The 27,007-nt window shown below is 35.3% G+C and overlaps 1 protein-coding gene across 2 annotated transcripts in view; it reads right to left on the bottom strand.

Moving 5' to 3' along the window:
* The window catches only part of LOC123533080 (protein spinster homolog 1-like), a 36,769-nt gene that overhangs the window by 7,959 nt on the left and 1,803 nt on the right, over positions 1–27,007 (bottom strand). Inside the window, exons 2-11 of one of the 2 annotated variants that reach the window (XM_045314705.2) lie at positions 22,573–22,775; positions 21,668–21,819; positions 20,531–20,597; positions 19,093–19,229; positions 13,755–13,883; positions 11,135–11,330; positions 9,735–9,800; positions 9,117–9,215; positions 7,037–7,217; positions 6,461–6,578 (exon numbers count right to left, since the gene is read on the bottom strand). In XM_045314705.2, the coding sequence (XP_045170640.2) occupies positions 6,493–6,578; positions 7,037–7,217; positions 9,117–9,215; positions 9,735–9,800; positions 11,135–11,330; positions 13,755–13,883; positions 19,093–19,229; positions 20,531–20,597; positions 21,668–21,819; positions 22,573–22,775 (1,316 nt within the window). In that variant the 3' untranslated portion in view covers positions 6,461–6,492. The remainder of the gene's footprint in view (positions 1–6,460; positions 6,579–7,036; positions 7,218–9,116; positions 9,216–9,734; positions 9,801–11,134; positions 11,331–13,754; positions 13,884–19,092; positions 19,230–20,530; positions 20,598–21,667; positions 21,820–22,572; positions 22,776–27,007) is intronic. The other variant, XM_045314704.2, reaches the window with a different exon arrangement.

Below are 27,007 nucleotides of genomic sequence, written 5' to 3' on the forward strand. Positions count from 1 at the left end.
TGTCTCCCACAACTGCCTTATCATCTAAATAGCAAGTCAGTCTTTATATACTGTTTACTTAGAGGACATGTGCATACGCTTTTCTGACACCAAAAGGAGCCCTATACTACTTTTAAAAGTAGTATAGGCGCCGTTTAGAGGTCAAAAATGTGCAAGAAATCTGAGCGTTTTTTGGTAATTCAAGGGCCATAATTCCGAAGTGCCTGGGCCACTTTGGCTAGTTATCGAACTTGGCCAAGCACTTATTGGCAAACACATTTGATGAAGTTTGGTGAAGATCGGATGAGAAATGTTCGACTTAAGAGTGCGGACAAGCTTTGTGACATACACACACACAGAGACTGGAGTAAATCAATACGTCTCCCACACCACTGTGTGGTGGGAGACATAATAAATGTTGCATCATTGATAATAATTTACATGTAAGATTTTCATTTCATTAAAAATCTGTGAATGTGTACTTTAATCCCAGAGATAATCCAGGTAAAGTATTCATCAATGTTTATTCTTAAACTTCAACTAAGACTTGAAATTACTAATTATTCTACATTTTTATCACAGACTTTAAAATGCTGAATCTTCATTTTGCTCACAGACTTTAAAATGCTGAATCTTCATTTTGCTCAGACTTTAAAATGCTATACAGTCGACATCGTACTTGCGACCACCTCTATTAAGCGATTTTTGTATTAAACGACCAGTCAAAATCCCTCCCGAACGTTTTCAGTATATAAATTCATTCCATTAAACGACTAGCGACCACAGTAATGTAGTCCCAACAGGTAATATATTTGACAAAATTATCTATTAAGCGACCGGATACCAAAATTCTACCGGGCATTTCTTCAATCTGTGTAATTAGCGAGTACGTTTTGCATGTGACTGAATGCAATTTACCTTAAAAAGTTTGTATCAGTCAAACTGACAAACAATCTAGCCATAATTTTCACGGGTTGTGGACTTGGAAAAGTGTTCATGATGTTAAAACAGATTTTGAAACCATGTATGTATGTTCATAATAAGTACAATTATATTAACAGTTAAAAATAACTTTCCTTTTCATCTGACTGAAATTCATTAAGTGACCATTCCATTAAGAGACCACTTCTTAGCAGTCCCTTGGGTGCTCTCTTAATACAATGTCGACTTTTTATCACAGACTTTAAAATGCAGAATCTTCATTTTGCTCACAGACTTTAAAATGCTGAATCTTCATTTTGCTTGCAGACTTTATAACGCTGAATCTTCATTTTGCTTTCAGATTTTATAATACTTCATCTTTATTTTGTTTGCAGATTTTAAAATGCTATATCTTCTAGGGATGGGAACGAATATTCGAATATTCGAATATTCGAAAATCGGTCGAATATTCGAATATGAAAATCAGATTCGAATATTCGTAAATTATTGTATTTTTTTTTCCAAAAAAAGTATCATTGATTTTGGGCAATATGAGCATGCTAATTCTACAGAATAAAACCATGTCATGTTTGTTTATCGAGTATCAAAAGATGTCCAATTAAGAAGAAAATAGTTGGCAGGGCCATCGTTACGGATTAACAGTTTACAACAGGCGTCAATGTGTCAGATGCATGTCAAAAGATGTCCAGTTAACAAGACAATTACCTGGGTTCATCGCTACAGATTAACAGTTTGTATTAGGCGTGAATGTGATATCTTTTTTATCTTTTGTTCATTTTTATTGGCGCCTGTTTTATGTAACAAGTTGTAGAATTTTTTTTTTTCGAAAACAATACCAAACTTGTAGATATTGCCGATCTTTTCACAATATTTTGTACGACGTTTCAGACCATCCGCAGAATCGGTTTTCATCCGCAATCGGCCGTATTCGAATTAAATTTTGAAGTACTTTATAATAAAATCAAGACATAGCATATGATTGATGCATAAGTTCATGTTGAAGGAGGTTTAAGTCTGCCTTACTTGCTTTTTACACGACGATTTTTACACGCCGATTGAAAAATTTCAAAATGGCGGCGGTAATACAACAGTGCGTCACGTGTTTAAATGGGACGACCTGCTATTTTTAAATAAAATTGCGACGGTCTAAATTATAACCGTTTTGATATTTTTGTATCATTTTGAAGCTAAAACACCGAATTAGTTAAATATGTTCATGATTATACTGACAGAATCGTGAAATAAAACGCTAGGATCGGCGGGTTTTGCTAGGTAGGATCGGGTTACCCGAAACAAACATTTGTTGGTCTTATTACGTACGATGATCCACGCTTTAAACAAATGAATACGTTGTGTATATGCCAATCACTTAATAAGAATTTAAAGCTTCCATTAAAATAAACCGAATATTCGAATATATTCGAATAAGGCAAACCGAATATTCGAATATTGATTTCAGTATTCGTTCCCATCCCTAATATCTTCATTTTGCTCCCAGATTTTAAAATGCTATATCTTCATTTTGCTTGCAGACTTTATAATGCTGAATCTTCATTTTGCTCAGACTTTAAAATGCTACATCTTCATTTTGCTCGCAGATTTATAAATGCTGAATCTTAATTTGCTTGCAGATTTTAAAATGCTATATCTTCATTTTGCTTGCAGACTTAAAAATGCTGAATTTTCATTTTGCTTGCAGACTTTAAAATGCTAAATCTTCATTTTGCTCGCAGATTTTAAAATGCTGAATCTTCATTTTGCTCAGACTTTAAAATGCTATATCTTCATTTTGCTTGCAGACTTTATAATGCTGAATCTTTATTTTGCTTGCAGATTTTAAAATGCTATAATTATCTTCATTTTGCTAGCAGATTTTAAAATGCTATATCTTCATTTTGCTTGCAGACTTTATAATGCTGAATCTTCATTTTGCTCGCAGATTTTAAAATGCTATATCTTCATTTTGCTCATAGATTTTAAAATGCTGAATCTTCATTTTGCTCGCAGATTTCAAAATGCTGAATCTTCATTTTGCTCAGACTTTAAAATGCTATATCTTCATTTTGCTTGCAGACTTCAAAATGCTGAATCTTCAGTTTGCTCGCAGCTTTTAAAATGCTGAATCTTCATTTTGCTCGCAGCTTTTAAAATGCTGAATCTTCATTTTGCTCGCAGAATTTAAATTGCTATATCTGCATTCTGCTCGCAGACTTTAAAATGCTATATCTTCATTTTGCTATGAGACATTGAAATGTTAAAGCACCATTTTGTACTGAGACTTTGAAATAACTACAGATTGTGTAGTTTTGGGACATTGATGAATACTGTCCCACAATAATGTCAGTACAAGCAAGTACTTTAATAAATGCCATAAAAGATGCCGGATTCGTGTATTAAAAGATATATATTACCATTTAGCTTATCATTCAATTCTGACAATGAATTGTGATATATAATTAAACCCACATTAGCAGCCACCTGTATTAACAGCCACTTTCCTTAATCCGCCAGTCTTTAACCTTCAGCCTGCTGGCGGCAAGTGATTCTGCCTTTGCGACCAGTGCAGACCAAGATCAGCCTGCACATCCTTGAAGGCTGATCATGGTCTGCACTGTCCGCTATATTCTGTCAGTAAATTTTCAGTGAAAACCCCTTCCAATAATAAATGGTATTGCCCAAATTGAATGACAGACCAGTTCATTTTAGAAATTTAGCAGGCTAAGGGTTAAACTTCCCAACTTGACTTTTTGTTCTTATTTCAACCTGTCTTAAGCAGTCAGGCTGTGTTGCTCCCTTGCCTGGATGCTTTAAACAGGTTTAACTGCCATGCTGACAAGATCCATCATTGACTGGTACCGAGAAAAATGTAAAATGAGCCGTGCCATGAGAAAACCAACATAGTGGGTATGCGACCAGCATGGATCCAGACCAGCCTGCGCATCCGCGCAGTCTGGTCAGGCTCCATGCTGTTCGCTTTTAAAGCCTATTGGAATTGGAGAAACTATTAGCGAACAACATGGATCCTGACCAGACTGCGCGGATGCGCAGGCTGGTCTGGATCCATGCTGGTCGCACACCCACTATGTTGGTTTTCCCATGGCACGGCTCAAATGATATGAGGAATCTACAGCATCACTAACCAAAATAAAACGTAATAAAGAACTTGCATTTTTCATGTTATTACCAGCGTTTAGTATAATACGTAGAGAAAGAACACCCCTGAAAATCTATAGACAATGCGTTAAATTTTAAGAATCCTTTTTTATCTTTAGTTATAGGGACTAGCATTTTCTAATGCCTGCTTTAAGATAAAACAATGGCTTGAATGTAAAGTTTTTATGATGTTATTATATACAAACGAGTAAAATCGTGTTGTTTTTTTTCTAGTTTCAAAGACCTACATTAATGTTCTGATTTCTGATAAATATTTCATCATGTTTTTCAAACACTTCAATTACACTTAAGGAATGTATTTGTCTGAAATATTTGAGAGAAGTAAGAACATTTTTGATACAGGCACCAAATTTTATTGCTATAAATATCTTGCAGTACAAATTTATACATCATGTAAATCACTGTTTTTATCAATTTCAATGTGTCACCATAACTAATGGTCAAGTAAGACAGCAAGCTATAAGTACTGACTATGTACACAAAAATGAAAACAAATAAAAGAAACAAGAGGGCCAAGATGGCCCTAGGTCAAGATGGCCCTAGGTCGCTCACCTGAGAAACACACCATAACAGTGTAAACCTGTTTGACCTAGTGATTTCATGGAAACAAATATTCTGTCCAATTTTCATTATGATTGGACCAAAAATGTGGTCTCTTAAGTGTAAACAAGTATTTTCTTCAATTTGACCTAATGACCTAGTTTTTGAGCCAAGATGACCTACATTCAAACTTGACCTAGATTTGATCAAGGTAATCATTCTGATTAAATTTCATGAACCTCAATTGAAAAATACAGCCTCTATAGCATATATAACGTTTTTCTTTGATTTGTCCAAACGATCTAGTTTTTGACCCCAGACTACCCATATTCAAACTTAACCTTCCTTTCATCCAGACTATCATTCTGACCAAATTTCATGAAGATCAATTGAAAAATACAGTCTCTATCGCATACACAATGTTTTTCTTTGATCTGACCTAGTGACCTAGTTTTTGGAAACAAATGACCCATATTCTAACTTGACCTAAACTTCATCAAGGCAATTATTCTGACTAAATATTATGAATATCCAGTGTAAAATGTAGATCCTTTTGCATACACAAGGTTTTTCTTTAATTTGACCGGGTGACCTAGTTTTTGACCCTAGATGACCTATATTCAAACTCGACCTAGATTTCATCCAGACAAACATTCTGATCAAATTTCATGAAGATCCGTGTATACTGCAGCCCCTATTGCATACACAAGGTTTTTCTTTAATTGACATAGTGACCTACTTTTTGACCCCAGATGACCCATATTCAAACTTGATATAGATTTAATCAAGGCAATCATTCTGACAAAATTCATGAAGATCAATTGAAAAATACAGCCTCTATCTCATACACAAGGTTTTTCTTTGATTTGACCTAGTGATCTAGTTTTTGACCCCAGATGACCGATTTTCAAACTTGGCCTCGATTTCATCAAGGAAATCATTCTGACAAAATTTCATGAAGATCAGTTGAAAAATACAGCATCTTTGATTTGACCTAATGACTTAGTTTTTTACTCCAGATGACTCATTTTCGAACATGGCCTAGATTTTATCAAGGCAATCATTCTGACCAAAATTCATGAAGATCAATTGAAAAATACAGCCTCTATCGCATACATAAGGTTTTTCTTTGATTTGATGTAGTGACCTAGTTTTTGATCCCAGATGACCCCTTTTCGAACTTGGCCTAGATTTTATCAAGGTTATCAATCTGACAGAATTTCATAAAGATCAGTTGAAAAATACTGCATCTATCACGTACACAAGCTGAATGTTGACAGACGACAGACAGGTGCCGGACATTGAGCGATCACAATAACTCACCTGAGCATTGCTCAGGTGAGCTAATTAAAAAGAGAGAAAAAACATAACTGCAAACTTCCCATGTTAGTATTTCATTTTTGACAAGATTGCCATGCTTGATGTCTAAATGAGAGACCATATGAAAGTCAATATACATACACAGTCTTAATACAGGCTTCTCCCCTTATATTTAACAAAGACCTTTTAATAACTCCTTTTTTATCAAAATTGATGCTTATTATTCAGTAACAATCAAGTATTCCATAAGAAAAGATGTGACTCAAACAATTCTTTGGTAAAATTATTCTAGAATATCAGATTCTGAAACATTGCGGTTCAGAACCTGACTGCCTTTTTGTCACTTCAATCAACAAAAGAATCAATAATACATGGTAATGCCTGCTGTTAGGCAAAACATCAACTGTGTGTTCAATTTTTTTTCTTTCAAATGGACTCACATTAACTTGTCAAAAATAAGTAGAAAACTAAAACATATTATGACAAGCTGTGTGTATGGTTATACTTGTTTATGTATCACAGTTGGTTGAGTTTTCGCTATACTATAGGATGTAAGTCATCCTCGCTATATTCTATAATTAACGGCTCGTCATCCGACTCCCGATCCTCCTCTGCCGGTAAACCTGTCATAAATGTATCAAATAACTGTATATACATGACATACATTATCAGTAATCAACCACAAGTTAAGGCTTAATACCGCTTTTACCAAATATAACCAAGAATCAAAATTCTTCCACACTGGCTTTCATGATTAAAACTGGCCGAACAACCCAAATTGTTTCATCAACCCCAAATAATGCTGAATTTTCTGAGTTTATTACAAAGTATTGAAAAAAAAGAAAAAAGAATTCAATCAAATTCCTCGTTTTCTAAACTTTTGGTCTATCCTGCAAATCCACTAAAAACAGACTCAACAAAGATAGCAAAGTCCCAAATCTTATACAGTAACTTTATCTAACTTCATACACTTTTTAAATTTGGTATCAAAAGTGAAGACAGACTGCCTTTAAAGCTATCTGTTGCTTTCTTTTGCTAAAATTTCTCTTTATCAAGTAAGTCATCAACTGCAAAATCTTACCCTTTACTTGTCTCTCTGCCTTCTTTTTATCCTGGACAATGAACATGGCTGTGGCGAGGAAGAACGCACCACCCAGTACGCAGACAAACGTTGTGATATATAGAGACTGTTGTAACGCTACATACTGAATGGAAGGACTCTTTGGGTTGCCCTCAAAATTTTTTGAGAAAATATCAGTCACCTGAAAAGAATAAATAGTTATGTACAAAAACTTCCAAATTTAAGTGCAGCACACTTAAAAATACTTCACTTACATACATGTTAAATAGAACTAGAGCTGTCACAAGAGTAACGAATTATACCCCAACAATACAGCCTTGTCACAGAAGTAAGCCAATGTGAAAGTCGAATCATCAAAATCAATAGGGGTCATCTGCTGGTCATGACCAACTGTCCTATCAACTCCCATGATCCTAGGCCCAAGCGTTCTCAAGTTATCCTCCGGAAATGGTCTGGGTCACTGTGACCTTGACCTCTGACCTACTGATCTCAAAATCAATAGGGGTCATCTGCTGGTCATGACCAACCTCCTTATCAACTTTCATGATCCTAGGCCCAAGCATTCTCGTTATCATCCAGAAACCGTTTAACTGTTCCGGGTCATTGTGACCTTGACCCTTGACCTACTGACCTCAAAATTGAACTTGACCTGTATTTTATGATGTTACACCTGTGTACTAAAAATTTATGACCGTTGGCCCAAGCGTTCTCAAGTTATCATCTGGAAATCATTTAACTGTTCCGGGTCATTTGTGACCTTGACCACTGACCTTTTATTGTCCGGAAACCATGAAAACCAACGGACCAACAGACAGACTGACCGACCGACAACCTCACTCCTATATACCCCCCACCCCCTTCCACAAACTTTGTTTTGTGGTGGTATAATAATGTGGACAGAAACTAAGTTTGTTATGTAACAGCATTCTCTGAATCTTTCCTTTCAGAGTTATATAAACATAAAAAGTTCCTCTCAGATCAAAGCTAAGTTAAAGTGAATATTTGCAAATAGTAAGGATGATAAACTTCATAAAGTAATAAAATGAGACATTAAGAAATGTGGCGTTAGTGTCTCTACTTACAACACCAATAAGGTGAGGGCATCCAACATCACCAAGTAAATGTGACATAAGTAAATGCGATATGAGTAAATGTGACACATGCTTATACTTACCATACCAATATAATATGGAAGTCATGCATCACAAAGTTAAATGGACGTAATCAAATGTGACACATACTTGTATTTACCACACCAATTAGGCATGGACTTCTTGCATCACTGAGTAAATGTGACATGAGTATATGTTACACATGTGTGCAGTTACAACACCAATAAGGTACGGACATCCAGCATCACAAAGTAAATGTGACATGAATAAATGTGACACATGCCTGTTCTTACCACATTATTAAGGTACTGACTTTCAGCACCATCAAGTAAATCTGACATGAATTAATGTGACATGCTTGTACTTAAAACACCAATAACGTATGGACTTCCAGCATCACCAAGTAAATGTGACATGAATTAATGTGACATGCTTGTACTTATCACACCAATAAGGTATGGACTTTCAGCATCACCAAGTAAATGTGACATGAGTTAATGTGACATGCTTGTACTTAAAACACCTATAAGGTATGGACTTTCAGCATCACCAAGTAAATGTGACATGAGTTAATGTGACATGCTTGTACTTACCACACCTATAAGGTATGGACTTTCAGCATCACCAAGTAAATGTGACATGAGTTAATGTGACATGCTTGTACTTACCACACCTATAAGGTATGGACTTTCAGCATCACCAAGTAAATGTGACATGAGTTAATGTGACATGCTTGTACTTACCACACCTATAAGGTATGGACTTTCAGCATCACCAAGTAAATGTGACAGAAGTTAATGTGACATGCTTGTACTTACCACACCAATAAGGTATGGACTTCCAGCATCACCAAGTAAATGTGACATGAATTAATGAGACATGCTTGTACTTACCACACCAATAAGGTATGGACTTCCAGCATCACCAAGTAAATGTGACATGACTTAATGTGACATGCTTGTACTTACCACACCAATAAGGTATGGACTTCCAGCATCACCAAGTAAATGTGACATGAGTATTTGTACAGATTCTGCTGCTGATCTTCGTGTAGGAATTACTGTATACTGTAATTGTAAGAAAATAATCATGTTAGTTAATTTCCTTATGTTAAATATATATAATCTTGTTTTGAACTTTGAAGCATTACAGTCTTGCTCAGTTTAACATCTAGCCTGCTGGCAGCAAGTAATTCTGCCTTTGCGACCAAGATCAGCCTGCACATCCGTGCATGGTCTGCACTGTTAGCTATTCAGTCAGTAAATTTGCAGTGAACACCCCTTCAAATATTAAATGGTATTGCCCAAATTCAACGATGGACCAGTCCATTTTAGAAATTTAGCAGACTAAAGGTTAATGCAAACATCACAAATTGTTAATAAAATTATTCTGTTGTATTTTCTATTTTGCATTTTTTAAAACAGAAACAGTACTAGACAAAGTATAATTATCACCTATAACCTCCAGAATGCATTCTAATACCAATAATATGACAATATTGAAATTTGAATACAAGACTATTTTTGGAAAGCAATATTTTTCTTCACGTCATTTAAGTGTGACTACTAACTGCTAAACAAACTTACCAATAAAATATCTGCTATAATTGCCCAGTTTAAACATAAAGCAGTTTCTCCTAAAAATATTAAGATCTGAAAAAGAAAGAATAAAACCACTTAATATTCCTACAAGTAGGCCTGAAAAGACTAATATTTCAACAAAATTAGTCAGACAAGGCAAATATTCTTTAAATTTTCAGTACAAATTATCAGTTACATCAGTCCTAGCATAAATATAAAATAAGTTGATTTATAAAGCAACAACCTACAAATGAGACAAAAAAAATGTTTAGAAAGTTGAATACCTGCTTTCATATCAATTAGCAGATGTTTTAATCTTTATTGCGGACCAAACACAGCAAGCAAACATATGGGTGTTGGTTTATAAATGTATAGCTAGCCATATGGTGGCTACTGGAGAATTCTTTTTTTTTTGTGTTGGATTTAACGTCCCACCGACACAATTATGAGTCATATGCGACTTTCCAGCTTTGATGGTGGAGGAAACCCCCAGGTGCCCCTCTGTACATTATTTCATCACTGAAAAGGTCCTGGGTAGAACCACCAGACCTTCCATAAGCCAGCAGGATGGCTTCCTTGCATGAAGAATTCAATGCTCCGAGTGAGGCTCAAACCCACATAGGTGAAGACAAGTAAGTTGAAGTCAGCGATCTTAACCACTTGGCAATGGAGGCCCTACTACTGGAGGAAAATCTCAGATGTTTTTCCTGCTATCAGTTTCAGTAAAAGGAGCATACCTAGATACAACCAATTGCCAAAGGCAAACTGGATTCTTCCATCCAAGTTTAAAGTCAGATCTATAATAGTACACCTTCAGATTTATGTCAAATTTTTCACAATATTGAAAATATTATTAAGTAGGAATTGAGTCTGTGTGATATACCAACTTTTTCTTGCCTACCTAGCAAAGAAAGACAAGGTTATCTGGGTAGGGTGTGTGTGTGTTCGGGTTTAACGTCTTTTTCAACAATTTTTCAGTCATATAAACGACGGTGTCTACTTGTAGCACTGAGCAAAATGCCCAACTTTATAGTGCTGCCTCACTGGAATATCATGCCGTAGACACGTGACATGATATCCCACCCAGTCACATTATACTAACACCGGGCTGACCAGTCCTAGCACTATCCTCTTAATGCTGAGCACCAATCATGGAAGCTACTAGTACCATTTCTCAAATCTTTGGTATGACGTGGCCAGGGATCGAACCCACGACCTCCCGCACTGGAAGCGATGACTCTACCACTAGGCTACCGAGGTGGTCTATATCTGGGTAGGAGATCACCTTGTCACTACATATGCACATACTGACATCATAATTTAACATCACATTATGAAGTCAAAGTGTATTACCGATTTTTAATTTACAATATTTTTGTAAATAAGCTATTTTAGATAAAACTCACCCAAGTAGCTGTGGTATTGTATCTGGACAGGACTAGAGCAAAATACAGGAATGGGGTACACACAAGAAGACCTAGGGCACATATCAATGGGTCAGCTCGTGGATTTATTTTCTTGTATCTCCGTGACGACTCTGCCCCAATTCCAACACCCAGAAATCCTGCTACCACTGTGATGATACCAAATGTCAATGCAACACTGAAATAAAATACAACTGTTACACTGATTTTCTTCAAAATGAATTCTATAACAGTTCCATATTGTAGCCTATCTAACTAGTAGAAAATGTGGACACACATGGTGTCTGTTCATCAACAAGAGGACCATGATGGTCCTGAATCGCTCACCTCTTCCCACATGATCCAGTTTTGAGTATGACGTCGTTTTTTCTATTATCTGACATAGTGACCTAGTTTTTGACCTCATGTGACCCAGTTATGAACTTGACCTAGATATTATAAAGATAAAAATTCTGACCAATTTTCATGAAGATCCATTGAAAAATATGGTCTCTAGAGAGGTCACAAGGTTTTTCTATTATTTGACCTATTGACCTAGTTTTTTAAGGCACGTGACCCAGTTTCAAACTTGACCTAGATATCATCAAGGTGAACATTCTGACCAATTTTCATGAAGATCCATTCAAGGGTATGGCCTCTAGAGAGGTCACAAGGCTTTTCTATTTCAAGACCTACTGACCTAGTTTTTGATCGCAGTTGACCCAGTTTCAATCTTGACCTAGATATCATCAAGATAAACATTCAGACCAACTTTCATACAGATCCCATGAAAAATATGGCCTCTAGAGAGATCACATTTTTTCATTATTTGACCTACTGACCTATTTTTGATGGCATGTGACCCATTTCGAACTTGACTTAGATATCATCAAGGTGAAACATTCTGACCAATTTTTAGGAGATCCATACACAAGTATGGCCTCTAGAGAGGTCACAAGTTTTTCATTTTTCGACCTACTGACCTAGTTTTTGACCGCATGACCCTTTCGAATCTGACTAGATATCATCAAGATGAACATTCAGACCAACTTTCATGGAAGATCCATTAAAATATTGCCTTTAGAGAGGTCACAAGGTTTTTCTATTAATTGACCTACTGACCTAGTTTTTGAAGGCACGTGACCCACTTTCAGTCTTGACCTAGATATCATCAAGATGAACATTCAGACCAACTTTCATACAGATCCCATGGAAAATATGGCCTCTAGTTAGGTCACAAGGTTTTTCTATTATTTGACCTACTGACCTAGTTTTTGATGGCACATAACCCACTTTCGAACTTGACTTAGATTACATCAAGGTGAACATTCTGACAAATTTTCATGAAGATTTCATGAAATATATGGCCTCTAGAGAGGTCACAAGGTTTTTCTAATTTTAGACCTACTGACCTAGTTTTTGACTGCATGTGACCCAGTTTCGAACTTGAACTAGATATCATCAAGATGAACATTCAGACCAACTTTCACACAGATCCCATGAAAAATATGGCCTTTAGAGAGGTCACAAGGTTTTTCTATTATCTGACCTACTGACCTAGTTTTTGAAGGCATGTGACCCAGTTTCGAACTTGAGCTAGATATCATCAAGGTGAACGTTCTGACCAATTTTCATGAAGATCTTATGAAATATATGGCCTCTAGAAAGGTCACAAGGTTTTTCTATTTTTAGACCTACTGACCTAGTTTTGATGGCACGTGACCCAGTTTCAAACTTGACCTAGATATCATCAAGATGAACATTCAGACCAACTTTCATACAGATCCCATGAAAAATATGGCCTTTAGAGAGGTCACAAGGTTTTTCTATTATTTGACCTACTGACCTAGTTTTTGAAGGCATGTGACCCAGTTTCGAACTTGAGCTAGATATCATCAAGGTGAACGTTCTGACCAACTTTCATGAAGATCTTGTGTAATATATGGCCTCTAGGGAGGTCACAAGGTTTTTCTATTTTTAGACCTACTGACCTAGTTTTTGACCGCACGTGACCCAGTTTCGAACTTGACCTAGATATCATCAAGATGAACATTCTTACCAATTTTCATGAAGATCCATTGAAAATTATGGCCTCTAGAGAGGTCACAAGGTTTTTCTGTTTTTAGACCTACTGACCTAGTTTTTGATGGCACGTGACCCAGTTTCGAACTTGACCTAGATATCATCAAGGTGAACATTCTGACCAACTTTCATAAAGATCCCATGAAAAATGTGACCTCTAGATAGGTCACAAGCAAAAGTTTACAGACGCACGCACGGACGCACGACGGACACCACGCGATCACAAAAGCTCACCTTGTCACTTTGTGACAGGTGAGCTAAAAATAAGTTCTTTCTACACAGTCGATACCCAACATATCAGACGATATGCACTACTTTCATCCAGAGAAAATTCTTTGTATGTATATCATTTACACATTTCATTTCTGTTATATTGTGTATCCACTTAGTATAAATGACTGTTTTAAGTTTATCAATGTTTACAGAACCATAGAAACATAGCTTATTTAGAAGTATGAAATGTGTAACCAAAGAAACAAGTTTATTTGTACAATAAATGCATAATCCTTTGTGGAAGATTTAGAGGTGATCTATTTAGTACCTTGATTCTGATGTCAAATTGCCCTGGATTGTTATAGAGTCCTGCATGAAGATTGGAGCCCATAGAGCAAGGGCTCCTGTTGTAAATGCCACACAAGTGAACCCAAATGATGACAACATGAAGCTTTTACTGAAATTAATAAACATAAATGTAAAATGTACAGGGTTTATAGGAGATACATGTAACCACTACTGGTTCTATGTCATTCAAGATGCTGTATTTCAGATATTGTTTGTGGTTGCAATAGATTTTCATTAAATATTTGCAAATAGTGGGATTAACAAGTTTAAGATGGTCATAAATATTGAACAGAAATAACTCCCAAAATACAACAAGGCATCAGTTGCATATTCTTCAGACAGTATATATGGCTGTTGACTTACAAATTCCCAAATGAAATAAGTGCAAAAATGATGACATCTGTGGAATCTATAGCACATGAAAGAGCAATTTGAAAGCAACATACTGAATCATAGACGGGAAACAGTGACTTCTCTGATACAAGAAATATATGTTGGGTTTTAGAAGAACACAGAAAATTTCTATATCTGTTAAAATGCAAGTATCAAAATTTGAACTGCATTAAATGACAATGAAGACTAATCAGTGTGAAATATGGGATTTAATCCTAACCCTGCTAAATTTCTATAGTGAACTTGTCCATCTTTCAATTTGGACAGTACCATTAACTGTTAAAAGGGGTGTGTACCAAAAAGATACTGACTGAATGGCAAACAGTGCAGATCATGATCAGACTGCATGGATGTGCAGGCTGATCATGATCTGCACTGGTCGCAAAGGCAGAATCAATCGTGTCCAGCATGATTAGGGTTAAGCTTTCTTGAGGCTTTACAACACAGGTCATATGGCAATGTTACATGTGAACAGTGACGGAATCCCACAGGTACCGCTACAGATTTTATTTCAGACGTGGCACCTAGGTACAACCACTGACCCTCCACACTGTAAGCTGGATAGCTTAGTCACACAGAAAAAGTCTACATCACAAGTGAGATTTTTTACCCCAAAGTTGTAGTGGCCAAATGATTCTTTGTAAGTAGCCTTAACCACCTGAGAGAAGTCTGTGAGGTCTTAATGTAGTCCCAGTATACTTAGTCCCAGTATACCGACAGATCATTCACAATGAAACGCTAAACCACACATTTTAAATGGTAATGATAGGCCTTTATTGATAAAAATGCCAGTAGTGGAATCTTCATCCTTATATAACCCTCTGTAAGCAAGTCAGTAGTACTTGGATAAAGTCACTTACATCTCAGAATTGTTTATTAAAAACTTATTGTGCACACCCTATTACCTGATGTCCACCACGCCGAGGGATGCAGCTGCCACAGAGGCAGGAAATCAATAATGTTGAGTAGTGGTGTTAGTTTTTTGAGCTGTCTTTTTTTCATTTCAACATCCATGAAGATGTTCTGGTGCAGGAATACGTGTAAATGCCTTAACATATTATATGATTAATCCTGGTCGCCAACTTTGCAAAATAAATAAGTATTCAGCTGTTTAAATTGGACGTTTATTAAAATTGATGCGAAAATCATATTCAACGGCCCAATTCGAAGTGTTTACAAAATAACTTGATCGGGTTTACCTCACACGTCAAACGATCAATCATCTGGGAATAATCCTGGCAAGTTTCAAGTCTCCGTACATCTACACCGACGTTCTGACCCTTTAAACGGACCCAGATATAGTCACGGATGATAAACTTTACCACAGAGGGCATTTTTAAAGGATGCCCATCCCACCGAGGAGTCAAAATATAGGATATCGTTTACGACAGAGGGAAATTTTGTGTAAAAATGTCTATTTTGGCTGTTTGTTTTTCTTTTGAGACCTGAGAGCTCAGGAATTATTTACAATATGCATAGTTTATACTTGTGTTTAATAATGGGCGATTTTCAATGGCGAACACCGCTGTAACACAGTGTTAATCAGTCTACACTGAACTTCTATCTATCTCTGACGTTGTTTTTTGCTACTATAAGTCTTAGTTTTGTAAACTCAATTTTGTTTCAATTTCTTTTATCATGAAATATACATTCTAGCATAAAATTGCTGATATTGTCACATTTCGGGGGTGTTTTAACAGGACAGAAAACGTGTGTTAACAGAGAGATTCTCGCGCTCACGTGCTGTTATAACACCTTTTTATATATGCGAGTTCCGTGGCAAAGCATTAACGTCATTCAGCCCAAAAACGGATAATTAAAAACGAAAAGACGTCAACGTAAATAAACAGCTCAGACATTCCCGCGCATTTCATGGAAATTTAATGACGTTGAGGTAGGATGTATTCATTTATTAGTACTTTTCCGCGTTTTATGCTAAAATAGCGTTAGCGCATGTTCATTTCGTGTTGTAACATCTGCAGAATCCCTCGGGATACGTTGGTACCCCCGCCCTACGTGCTCGGGCACCAACCAATCCCTCAGGATTCTGCAGACATTATAACACAGAAAAACATGCGTTAATAATATCGTAAGTCCTTGCGTTCTTGCTGGATTCAGTGTTAAATTTACGGTTTATATTAACTGATAAATCGTTTTGCAATCAGTCTAGATTGTATTTATATATATCTCCTACATTGCATACAATCCGATACTGTACATGTATAGAGCTGTTTTGCCACTGAATGTCTTCGTTTTGTAAAATCATTTTTGTTTCTTTTTTGTCATAATATACAGACATTTGCTGCCAGCAATGAAATCCTAAGTCCTGGTACTTGCGTTCTTGCTGGATTCAGTGTTGAATATAGGTTAATATCAAATATCAAATTGTTTTGCATTATCAAGCTTTCATACTAGGAGGCTACTGATAGTAACATAGTTCTACATAAAAGATCAGTTAGGCTAGAAAATTTAAATATATTTGTTGTCAGTGGCATAAGTCAAGTGATCGGTTCTGAATAAAGCTGTTATTCATTAATCGTTTACAGAAATGTTCTATACAATTTATTTTGTATTCAGTTTCAGAACCAAACATGAAGGCATACATGTGTTGTTACTGTAAAAATGATTTTGAAGTTAACACTGGGGTGACTGACCATTTAGTTAATTGTCATGTCAAGAGAGATCTATCAAAATGCAATGGAAGTAACTAAACCATCTGTTATTACCGAGTTACTATCTGAAATGAAGATTTCATTCTGACTGATCTCTCTTGACAACTTTAAAGATGTATTCAGTTTTGATATTTTGCCCTGTAACTTCGGAAAATGCCCACACGCTGGTCACTAGAAATGAATATTTCACCTTCATTTGGAATCACGTCAGTATATGTTTTCTGTCCTATATGCAGCATTCCAAATGTTTTCATTTTATTCCAGTTCCATGTAACTAAATGGTCAATCACTCTAGCGTAAGCTGCAAATCAGTGTCTTAGCATTTTTGTTAAAACAATTCTCATATATTTCAAATATATATGCTTAAATATACTATTCGACAAACTGTGTTAAACTATATGATCTGATGTGTATTTAAATGAAACTGTATATAATAAATGCAAAACGATTTAATATCTAATATTAACCGTAACTTCAACACTGAATCCTGCAAGAACGCAAGTACCAGGACTAAAGATATCATTATTTCTGTATAATTCATCATAAAAGAAATTGAAACAAAAATGAATTTACCAAATGAACATTTACAATAGCAGAAGAACCAATCTATACATGTAGCAGATAGTATGCAATGTCGGAGATAGAAATACAATCTATAAACAATGCATACTGCAAATGATTCCATGACCTCCCAAGTCTTAAAAGCGAAACAAACAGCCAAAATAGACGGTTTTTACACCAAATTTCCCTCTGCCATAAACGGTATCCTATATTTTGACTCCTCAGTGGGATGGGCATCATTTAAAAATGCCCTCTGCGGTAAAGTTTATCATGTGTGACTATACCTGGGTCCGTTTGGAGTGTCAGAACGTCGGTGTAGACGTACGGACAGACTTGAAACTTGGCAGGATTATCTCCAGATGATTGATCGTTTAACATGTGAGGTAAATCCGATCAAATTATTTTGTTAACACTTCAAATTGGGCCATTGAATATGATTTTCGCACCAATTTTAATAAAAGTCCAATTTAAACAGTTGAATTCTTCTTTATTTCGCAAAGTTGGTGACCAGGATTAATTATATAATATGTTAAGGCATTTACACGTATGCTTGCACCAGAATATTTTCATGGAAAGTCGAAATGAAAAAATACAGCTCAAAAGACTAACACCACTACTCATTGTTATTGATTTCTGACCTCTGTGGCAGCTGCATCCCTCGGCATGGTGGACATCAGGTAATAGGGTGTGTTGTGGCTTGAATGCAGTACAAGTGCCAACACGAACTGCCATCATGAGAGATACAGTCAACCAACAGAAACAAAGCCTCCCTCTGATTATATAATTATATGATACTGTAAAATCTGGTAAATACGCTTATAATAATTTTAGTGGCACTTTTATGCGCCTATTTCTGATATGCGCTTATACTTAGGCGAAATGTATGCGCTTATATTTGATATGCACTTATAGACAAGCCGTGCGCGCCTATTTTTGATATATTTGGAAAATTGACAGTGCTTACCCCGGTTGAGAAAACGAAAGTAAAACATGGACATTGACATGCGCAGTGAACTTCTTCCTTTTATTGCATTCAGTATTTATATAATATATCTCATTAAAATTTTAGTGTTCAAATTATACTCCTTGCATGTGCAGTACCCATTCCCACATCTTTTATTAAAAACAACAATTTCTAATTTCTTTTCCCTAGAATAAGATTTGCGTTTAAGACGCATTTTATCCGTATTATTTTCACAGATTTACACAAGAATGGCAAACTGTAATGACAACGCAAAGAACTTCTTTTATTTTCATTTACTGAGAATATTTTCTATTCAAAACGCATAATTATGTAAACGATTAAAGTTTTACCAGACAATAGACGTTAAAATTTTTTAACACCCATCGGCTATTCAACAACTAAGAAAACCCGTCAACTGTATTCGTAATAAACAACTATCACGGTATTATACCGTTAATTACATCTTTTTGCTGCATCTGTTGTTTGTTTACCAGTAATCTAATATGCGCCTACTTTCGAGATAAAATTACGGTAAAGGCATGACATGCGCTTATTATCCCATATGAATTAACGGTAAGGCCATATGCCCTTATTTTTGATATGCGCTTATATTCGAATATGCGCTTATTTACCAGATTTTACAGTATAGAAGCATGAACATCTATGACTACAGCATTAATGGCTGACCTAACATCCAACATTCTGACCTTGACCTAATTGATACCTACTTTTTAACGAGTTCCTTCAGATCTGTGAAGAATGATGTATTGTGAAGATGCTCCCCTCCGTCAGCTGCCCCCCGCACTGGTTCCTTTACAACAAACAAGATCAACACAACACATATTATTCCTAGCACAGGGGTTACCTGAAATATCAACATGAAGAAATGCTGTTACCTGAAATGATGTGAAGTAATGATTACATTAATGCCACAGTCAATAAATTACATCTATCAAACATATATTTATATCTTAATTTACGTCAGTGATATATATTCGTATGTTTTAGTAATAAATTCAGCACAACCAGAGCTTTTAATATATTGAAGTCAGTTTTTTTGAAAAATGGCCTTAAATGAGAATGAAATATTGTTAAATTCATACACATCCATATCTTTCACTTAAGGGGATTAATACCCACAGAAGCTGCTTAGAAGCTAATAAAAGGAAGGTAAAATGTGGTGATCATGACCTTTAGTTTCAAAGCATGACCTTGCACATACTGACCTGGGTTGTGCACTATTCATATCATCCTGACAAGATAAACAACAGATGCTGTTTTTATGAAAACCCTTCCAGCAGATTATACGATACAGATAGGACATGAAGTTTTGACTTTGACCTCAAAGTATCACCTTGACCTTGGACCTAGAGACCAGAGTGCATACTGCAAGGTTCCAAAAGCTGAGAGTACTCTCTAACTTACCCTGAGTGCATACTGCCACGCTCCAAAAGCTCAGAATATTACCTAACTTGGCCTGAGTACATACTGCCACGCTCCAATAGCTGAGAGTATTATCTAGCTTATCTGAGTGCATACTGCAAGGCTCCAAAAGCTGGGAGTACTATCTAACTTACCCTGAGTGCATACTGACACACTCCAAAAGCTGAGAGTACTATCTAACTTACCCGGAGTGCATACTGCCACGCTCCAAAAGCTGAGAGTACTATCTAACTTACTCCGAGTGCATACTGCCACGCTCCAAAAGCTGGGAGTGCATACTGCCATGCTCCAAAAGCTGGGAGTACTATCTAACTTACCCTGAGTGCATACTGCCACACTCCAAAAGCTGTGAGTATTATCTAACTTACCCTGACTGCATACTGCCACGCTCCGAAAGCTAAGAGTACTATCTAACTTACCCTGAGTGCATATTGCCACACTCCAAAAATGAGCAGTATTATCTAACTTACCCCGAGTGCATACTGACATGCTCCAAAAGCTGGGAGTATTATCTAACTTACCGAGTGCATACTGCCAAGCTCCAAAAGCTGGGAGTATTATGTAACTTACTCAGAGTGCATACTGCCATGCCCCAAAAGCTGACAGTATTATGTAACTTACCCCGAGTGCATACTGCCACACCCCAAAAGCTGGAAGTATTATGTGACTTACCTCGAGTGCATACTGCCACACCCCAAAAGCTGGAAGTATTATGTAACTTACCCTGAGTGCATACTGCCATGCTCCAAAAGCTTCAGCAACATTAGCTCCAACAATGTAACCAAGGCCGCTGAAATTTATTATCACAAACTGGAATTTACATTAGACAATGCATTCTGGCAGGTGTTAAGATAGTTATCATTTTCAAAAACAGACTGAAGTTGTAAGCGTATCAAAAACCATATGATTCAAAGCATGCAATCCAACAGTTCCTGTGAAACCCGCTAACAAGCAAAACTTTCATCTAAATTTCTAAGTTAACAAAGGGCAATACTTTAAAAATTGTTTACAAGAGTAAGGAAACCTGCTTTGTCAGATTAACTCATGAACACTAATGACGTATGATGAGTCTGAAAGCATTCAGTCAAGTAGTTTAATTTCTGAGAATACTGCATACTGGTACATGCAAAACTTTCACAAAATTTCTGTTAAAAAGGGGCAAAATTTTTTTTAAGATGTAAGCTAGAATGTACATTGATTGCCCTGTGAGTTCATCTCATGATATGATGCTAAACATGGAGTTTGAAAAGATTTTGGTCCAGCATATTTTGAGAAACCTGCTTACTGGCACGTGCAAAACGTATATGATCTGGCTGGCAATGGCAGCAAAAGGATGACAATGATAGCCCTACTAGTTGAAAAAAAATCAACCTGTCGAGCTAAAAAATACCTGAAACTCCCAGGATTAATTTGTTTCAAACAACTATTTACAATCAATAGTGATAAAAATGTTTTCTATATTACAAAAAAATCTGTCATATAGTAATTCTAAATGAAATTAGATCTCCATGAACCTTTTTAAAGAATATAGGTTGACATTTCAATTCAAGGTCAAAGAGATGCTACGCACTGTCTTGAGAGGAAAGCTATGCATTTGTCTTACCACCTATCCCACCAAATATTAGCTAGAAACTATGGATTTAATAGCCAAAATATAATGCGGTGAATCAACTGAAATATTTTCTTAGTAAAAACTACTAAAATGAGACTGCTATTAATAAACTGATAAATATTGTGACACAGAATGTAAAAGTGATAAAACCTCTCAAAGACATGCTAAATAGCATATACCTACAATACCTTGATAAAAACTCCTTTGTGAAGGTCTTCTAATTCTTTGTTAGAATTTAATAAATATACCTGCCAACCGGTATTGCAAAATAGAAGATCATCAACATTCTAGTTCTTGTATCTTTGCTAAACAGATCTGCAATAATTGTAGGAGCAATAGTTGAATAGCTTGCTTCACCAACTCCCACTAGTCCTCTCAGCAAGATAAATGCCCAAAATGACTGAAATACAGCATCATTTTATCTTATCATATGCTACATGTAAAATAGTGAAAGGTATGTATGCTAGCACATGGTATGTGTAAGTTGGAATGACTGAAATAGCTAACACATAGTACATGTAATTTGGCATGACTGAAATACAGTAAAGCAAGTTTGCATAGCTGACAAAGCAACAGGTAAGCTTTCGATGTCAACTGGGTATTACCCCATCATTCTGGTTTGAACTGCATATTGGCTAAACTGAGCTGGGTATTTTAAAATGAGTTACTCCCTGATATTTACTTCTACTGCAGCAGCACATTCATGCATTTCAGTTTGAATTTATCGGCAATTTGACTTACCGGTAATTGTTATTGATGTTGCAAAAATTTCAATGAATAGTGTCGCAAACAAATGTCCTTTTAATACGCAACACTTTATCCAAGGTGTAATGCTGATGTTTGATGCCCAGATGAGGATAATAGCTCTCTCTACTAAAAAGGGCCATCACTCCAGAAAACAAAAATCGGGGACAAGAAAGTCCCGGCAAAATACACATGTCCACTTCATATTGATGGTGTACACTAAGTTTCATTTAAATGGGTGGAAAATGTAGCAGCTGAGTAGACAAGAAAATCATAGGAAGCATCCTTGACAACAGGGCCACAAACAAATTCAAAAACATTTGATGAAAAGTTTCGAAAAAATGAAAATACACATATGCAAAACCCTTCTAAACTTTAAAAGGTTTGAAATAAAAATGAAATAACTTACATCTCTTGGTATAAAACTTCCTGCCAAAGTCACACCAGCCCAGAAAGTTATACCACATGCCATGATTATTTTTCTAGTGTATCTATCCCCCATGTATCCAAATATTGGAGAAAAAACCATGTAGAATGATATAAATGATGTCTGCAGTAGTCCATCTTCTGAGTTAGTTATATCATAATAATTTTGAATAGATTTTAATACACCTGAAATTAAAAGACAACCATACCATCATCACTAATTCATAAGTGATTAAACTTTGTAAAAGTATTAATAAAAGAACAGTGTTTGAATGGAAGGGTTAAGTTTTCTGAAAATGTTCCTTTTTTTAATTGAGAACAGGTGTATAATTGTGCTTGCACATAAAAAATATTTAATGACAAATGACTAAGTATGTTTCCTATTGATTTTAAAAGAACAAGGAATGTCTGACAGTAAGTTAATTTTATATGAAAGCCATCCTAAAGCCTTTCATAAAGCTACAGAATTTTTAAAATCAGACCACTATTGAAAAACATAAAGCAGTTTGAAATTTATAACAAGAGCACCGCCTTGCGGGTGCTGACGCTCATCTGATTTTTTTGTATAAGAGAAATATTGTCCTACCCATGATTTTCTAAGTCTAAAAAGGGCCATCATTCTTGCAAAAAGCAGGATAGAGTTATGTTTCTTGATGTACAGTGTCCACTTATGATTGTGAAAAACTGTTGCAAGTTTTAAAGCAATAGCTTTGATAGTTTATGAGAAAAGTTGCCTTAAACATAATACTCAACCAAGAAAATGATTTTCTAAGTCCAAAAGGGGCAATAATTATTGCAAAAAGCAGGATGGAGTTATGTTGCTTGCTGTACAGGGTCAGCTTATGATGGTGAACAAGTGTTGCAAGTTTCAAAGCAATAGCTTTGATAGTTTAAGAGAAAAAGTTGACCTAAACATAAAACTTAACCAAGAAATCTGATATTTTCTAAGTCCAAAAGGGGCCATAAATCTTGCAAAAAGCAGGATGGAGTTATGTTTCTTGCTGTACAGGGTCAGCTTATGATGGTGAACAAGTGTTGCAAGTTTTAAAGCAATAGCTTTGATAGTTTAGGATAAAAGCTGACCTAAACATAAAACTTAACCAAGAAAACTGATTTTCTAAGTCCAAAAGGGGCAATAATTCTTGCAAAAAGCAAGATGGAGTTATGTTTCTTGATGTACAGGGTCTGCTTATGATGGTGAACAAGTATTCCAAGTTTCAAAGCAATAGCTTTGATAGTTTAGGAGAAAAGTTGACCTAAACATAAAACTTAACCAAGAAATCTGATATTTTCTAAGTACAAAAGGGGCCATAAATCTTGCAAAAAGCAAGATAGAGTTATGTTTCTTGCTATACAGGGTCAGCTTATGATGGTGAACAAGTCTTCCAAGTTTCAAAGCAATAGCTTTGATAGTTTAGGAGAAAAGCTGACCTAAACATAAAACTTAACCAGGCAACGCCGACGCAGACGCCGACGCCGACAACCGCTCAAGTGATGACAATAACTCATCATTTTTTTTCAAAAAATCAGATGAGCTAAAAATGGATGATCATGGAGGCAGCCATTTTAGTGTGTTTATAATTTCATTTACATGCTGCCGGATTCTTTGTTTAGCATATAACCTTTCAAGTAGACTAATTTCCATTGTTTTTTTTTAGTGCAAGATGAGAAACATGGTAACTTCTTTCATTATAGGAGAGATCGTGTTTGTTTACAAATCCATAGCATTTTCTATTTTTAGAACTGATAAGAAATTGATCGGGTGGGCAGATGCCGAACGTCCATGTTTTTTGTAAAAAGTGATGTTTTATATCGACCTAAACTTTCTTAAAACACAAATTATATAAATAATTTTTTAATCAATGGAAAGCTTATACAACAAGCAATTTATTAATTAATTTTAATTATTATTTCAAAATAAAATGGAGTAATTATGAACGCTTCACTTACAGTGTTTTTCTAAAAGTTTTGAACATCACTACGCCGCTATTAAAATTAAATGTCATCTAAAACGGCTATTCATTTAAAAAAGATATTTGAATACGAAAATATGAAAATTGTAAGTATTTCAAAACTTTTTCAATTTTGAAAATCCATAAATGAGCGAAAAAGTTATTAAGATAAAAAATATCCGATCCCATAAACAAACAGTGGAAAAACATTGTTTTTGCCCATCACCAGATAAACAGATGTTAATGCGTGACATTATGGCGATCTCTCCTATAGTTGAAAAAGGTAGAGAAATTATTTTACTGAGTTCTAATATATTTCTTAAAATGGCTGCAATTTTGATCAAATATTCAAATGTTCAGAACTTTTTCATTTATAAGCCATTTCAGAAAATTCTTTCACTTCTTTGAATGAACCAAGAAATCCTAACAAACAGAATTAATGTGAGAACAACATTTTCTTTCCATTTATTAAGTTTGTATTTATAAACAAATAAAGTGCCACGATTTTCATTTGTACTTATTTCTTTTTAAATCTTTTTTTACTCCTTTCAATTGCTTTATGGTTAACCACCATCTGCATGAATTTTGACCACAGAAATTAGCTGCAAGTGCAAATGTTCCAAAGGCTCAGATCAAAAGGAAAGATCGCTGTGACATCACGCATTAATACCAGGTGCTGTTTATCTGGTGGTGGGCAAAACAAAATGTTTTTACATTGTTTGTGTATGGGATCAGAATTTTTTATCTTTAATAACTTTTTCGCTCATTTATTGATTTTCAAAATTCAAAAAGTTTTGAACTACTTACAATTTTCATATTTTCGTATTCAAATATTTTTTATAAATGTATAACTGTTTTAAATGATATATATTTTAATAGCGGCATAGTGAGGTTCAAAACTTTTAGAAAACACTGTAAGTGAAGCGTTCATAATTAATCCATTTTATTTCGAAATAACAATTAAAAGTAACTAATAAATTGCTTGTTTTATAACCTTTCCATTGATAAAAAAATTAGATATAATTTGTGTTTTAAGAATGTTTAGGCCATTAGAAAAACATCTCTGTTTACAAAAAAACATGGACGTTTGGCTTCTGCCCACCCTATCAATGTCTTATCAGTTCTAAAAATAGAAAATGCTACAGATTTCAGGGTTTTTTTTGGCCGTTTTTATAGCCATATTTGGCTATATTCCCAATGCCAAAAAGTATGTATTTTTCCCAAAATTAATGCAAAAATTCCCAATCTACATTCTGAAAAAAATTTCATCAAAATTGCACAAAAATTGACCAAGTTATGGACAATTTCGTAATGGAAGTATGTTAAAGATGTTCTACAATGTGAAACAAGTGTATGAGAAAGTGCTTACACACATCCTTACTATAGGAGAGATCACCGTGACGTCACGCATTAACACCTGTTTATCTGGTGGTTGGCAAAACAAATGTTTTTACACCGTTTGTGTATAGGATCGGAATTTTTAATTTTTAATAACTTTTTCGCTCATTTATGGATTTTAAAAATTCAAAAAGTTTTGAAATGCTTACGATTTTCATATTTTCTCATTTAAATATCTTTTTAAAATGAATGACCATTTTCAATGACATATGATTTTAATAGCGGCGTAGCGATGCTCCAAACTTTTAGAAAAACACACTGTAAGTTAAGCATTCATAATAAAGCCATTTTATTTCCAAATGATAATTAAAAGTAATCAACAAATTGCTTGTTTTATATTCTTTCCATTGATCAAAAAATTATTGATATCATTTGTGTTTTAAGAAAGTTTAAGCCGTTAGAAAAACATGACTGTTTACAAAAAACACGGACGCTCGGCGTCTGCCCACCCGATCTTTGTCTTATCAGTTCTAAAAATAGAAAATACAAGAGATTTGTATACAAACACGATCTCTCCTATATCCTATGGGACTAAATATTTCCCAATTTGGAACATTTACGCATCAAAATTCCCTATTCTGGGGGTATAGGCTATGTTCCTAAATTAGCTAGAAAAAACCCTGGATTTGTATACAAACACGATCTCTCCTATGAGATGACTCGGAATTAACACTATTTAAGTATTTTAGAATGCTAGCTTCTCCAGTAAGAATGTAAACAGTTTAAACCTCAGAAGTAGGAGTAAATATCTTTCACAGTTTATTTTTCAAAGAGATTTCATTCATCCAGATGCAAAATTTAAATGTAAATCATATATCCTGGATAATGACGATATGTTACCTGCTGGAACAACTGATACGGGGACTGGAAACCGGCATTTATCTTATCTTATGCTGTCGTCCAATCGAAGCGTATGCCGTAGGTTATTCTGCTATTACTCAAACACTTACGCCTTACAGTTTAACTCGTCCTTTCAGTGAAAATCTGGGAAAGCATTTGTTGATTTTTTGGTTGAAAACAAAAGTTCTGCCATGAAATTATTGCCTGCATCTGTTTTTAAATGGAAAA

This window comes from Mercenaria mercenaria, chromosome 12 (assembly GCF_021730395.1).
Source record: "Mercenaria mercenaria strain notata chromosome 12, MADL_Memer_1, whole genome shotgun sequence".
Taxonomy (NCBI): Eukaryota; Metazoa; Mollusca; class Bivalvia; order Venerida; family Veneridae; genus Mercenaria; species Mercenaria mercenaria.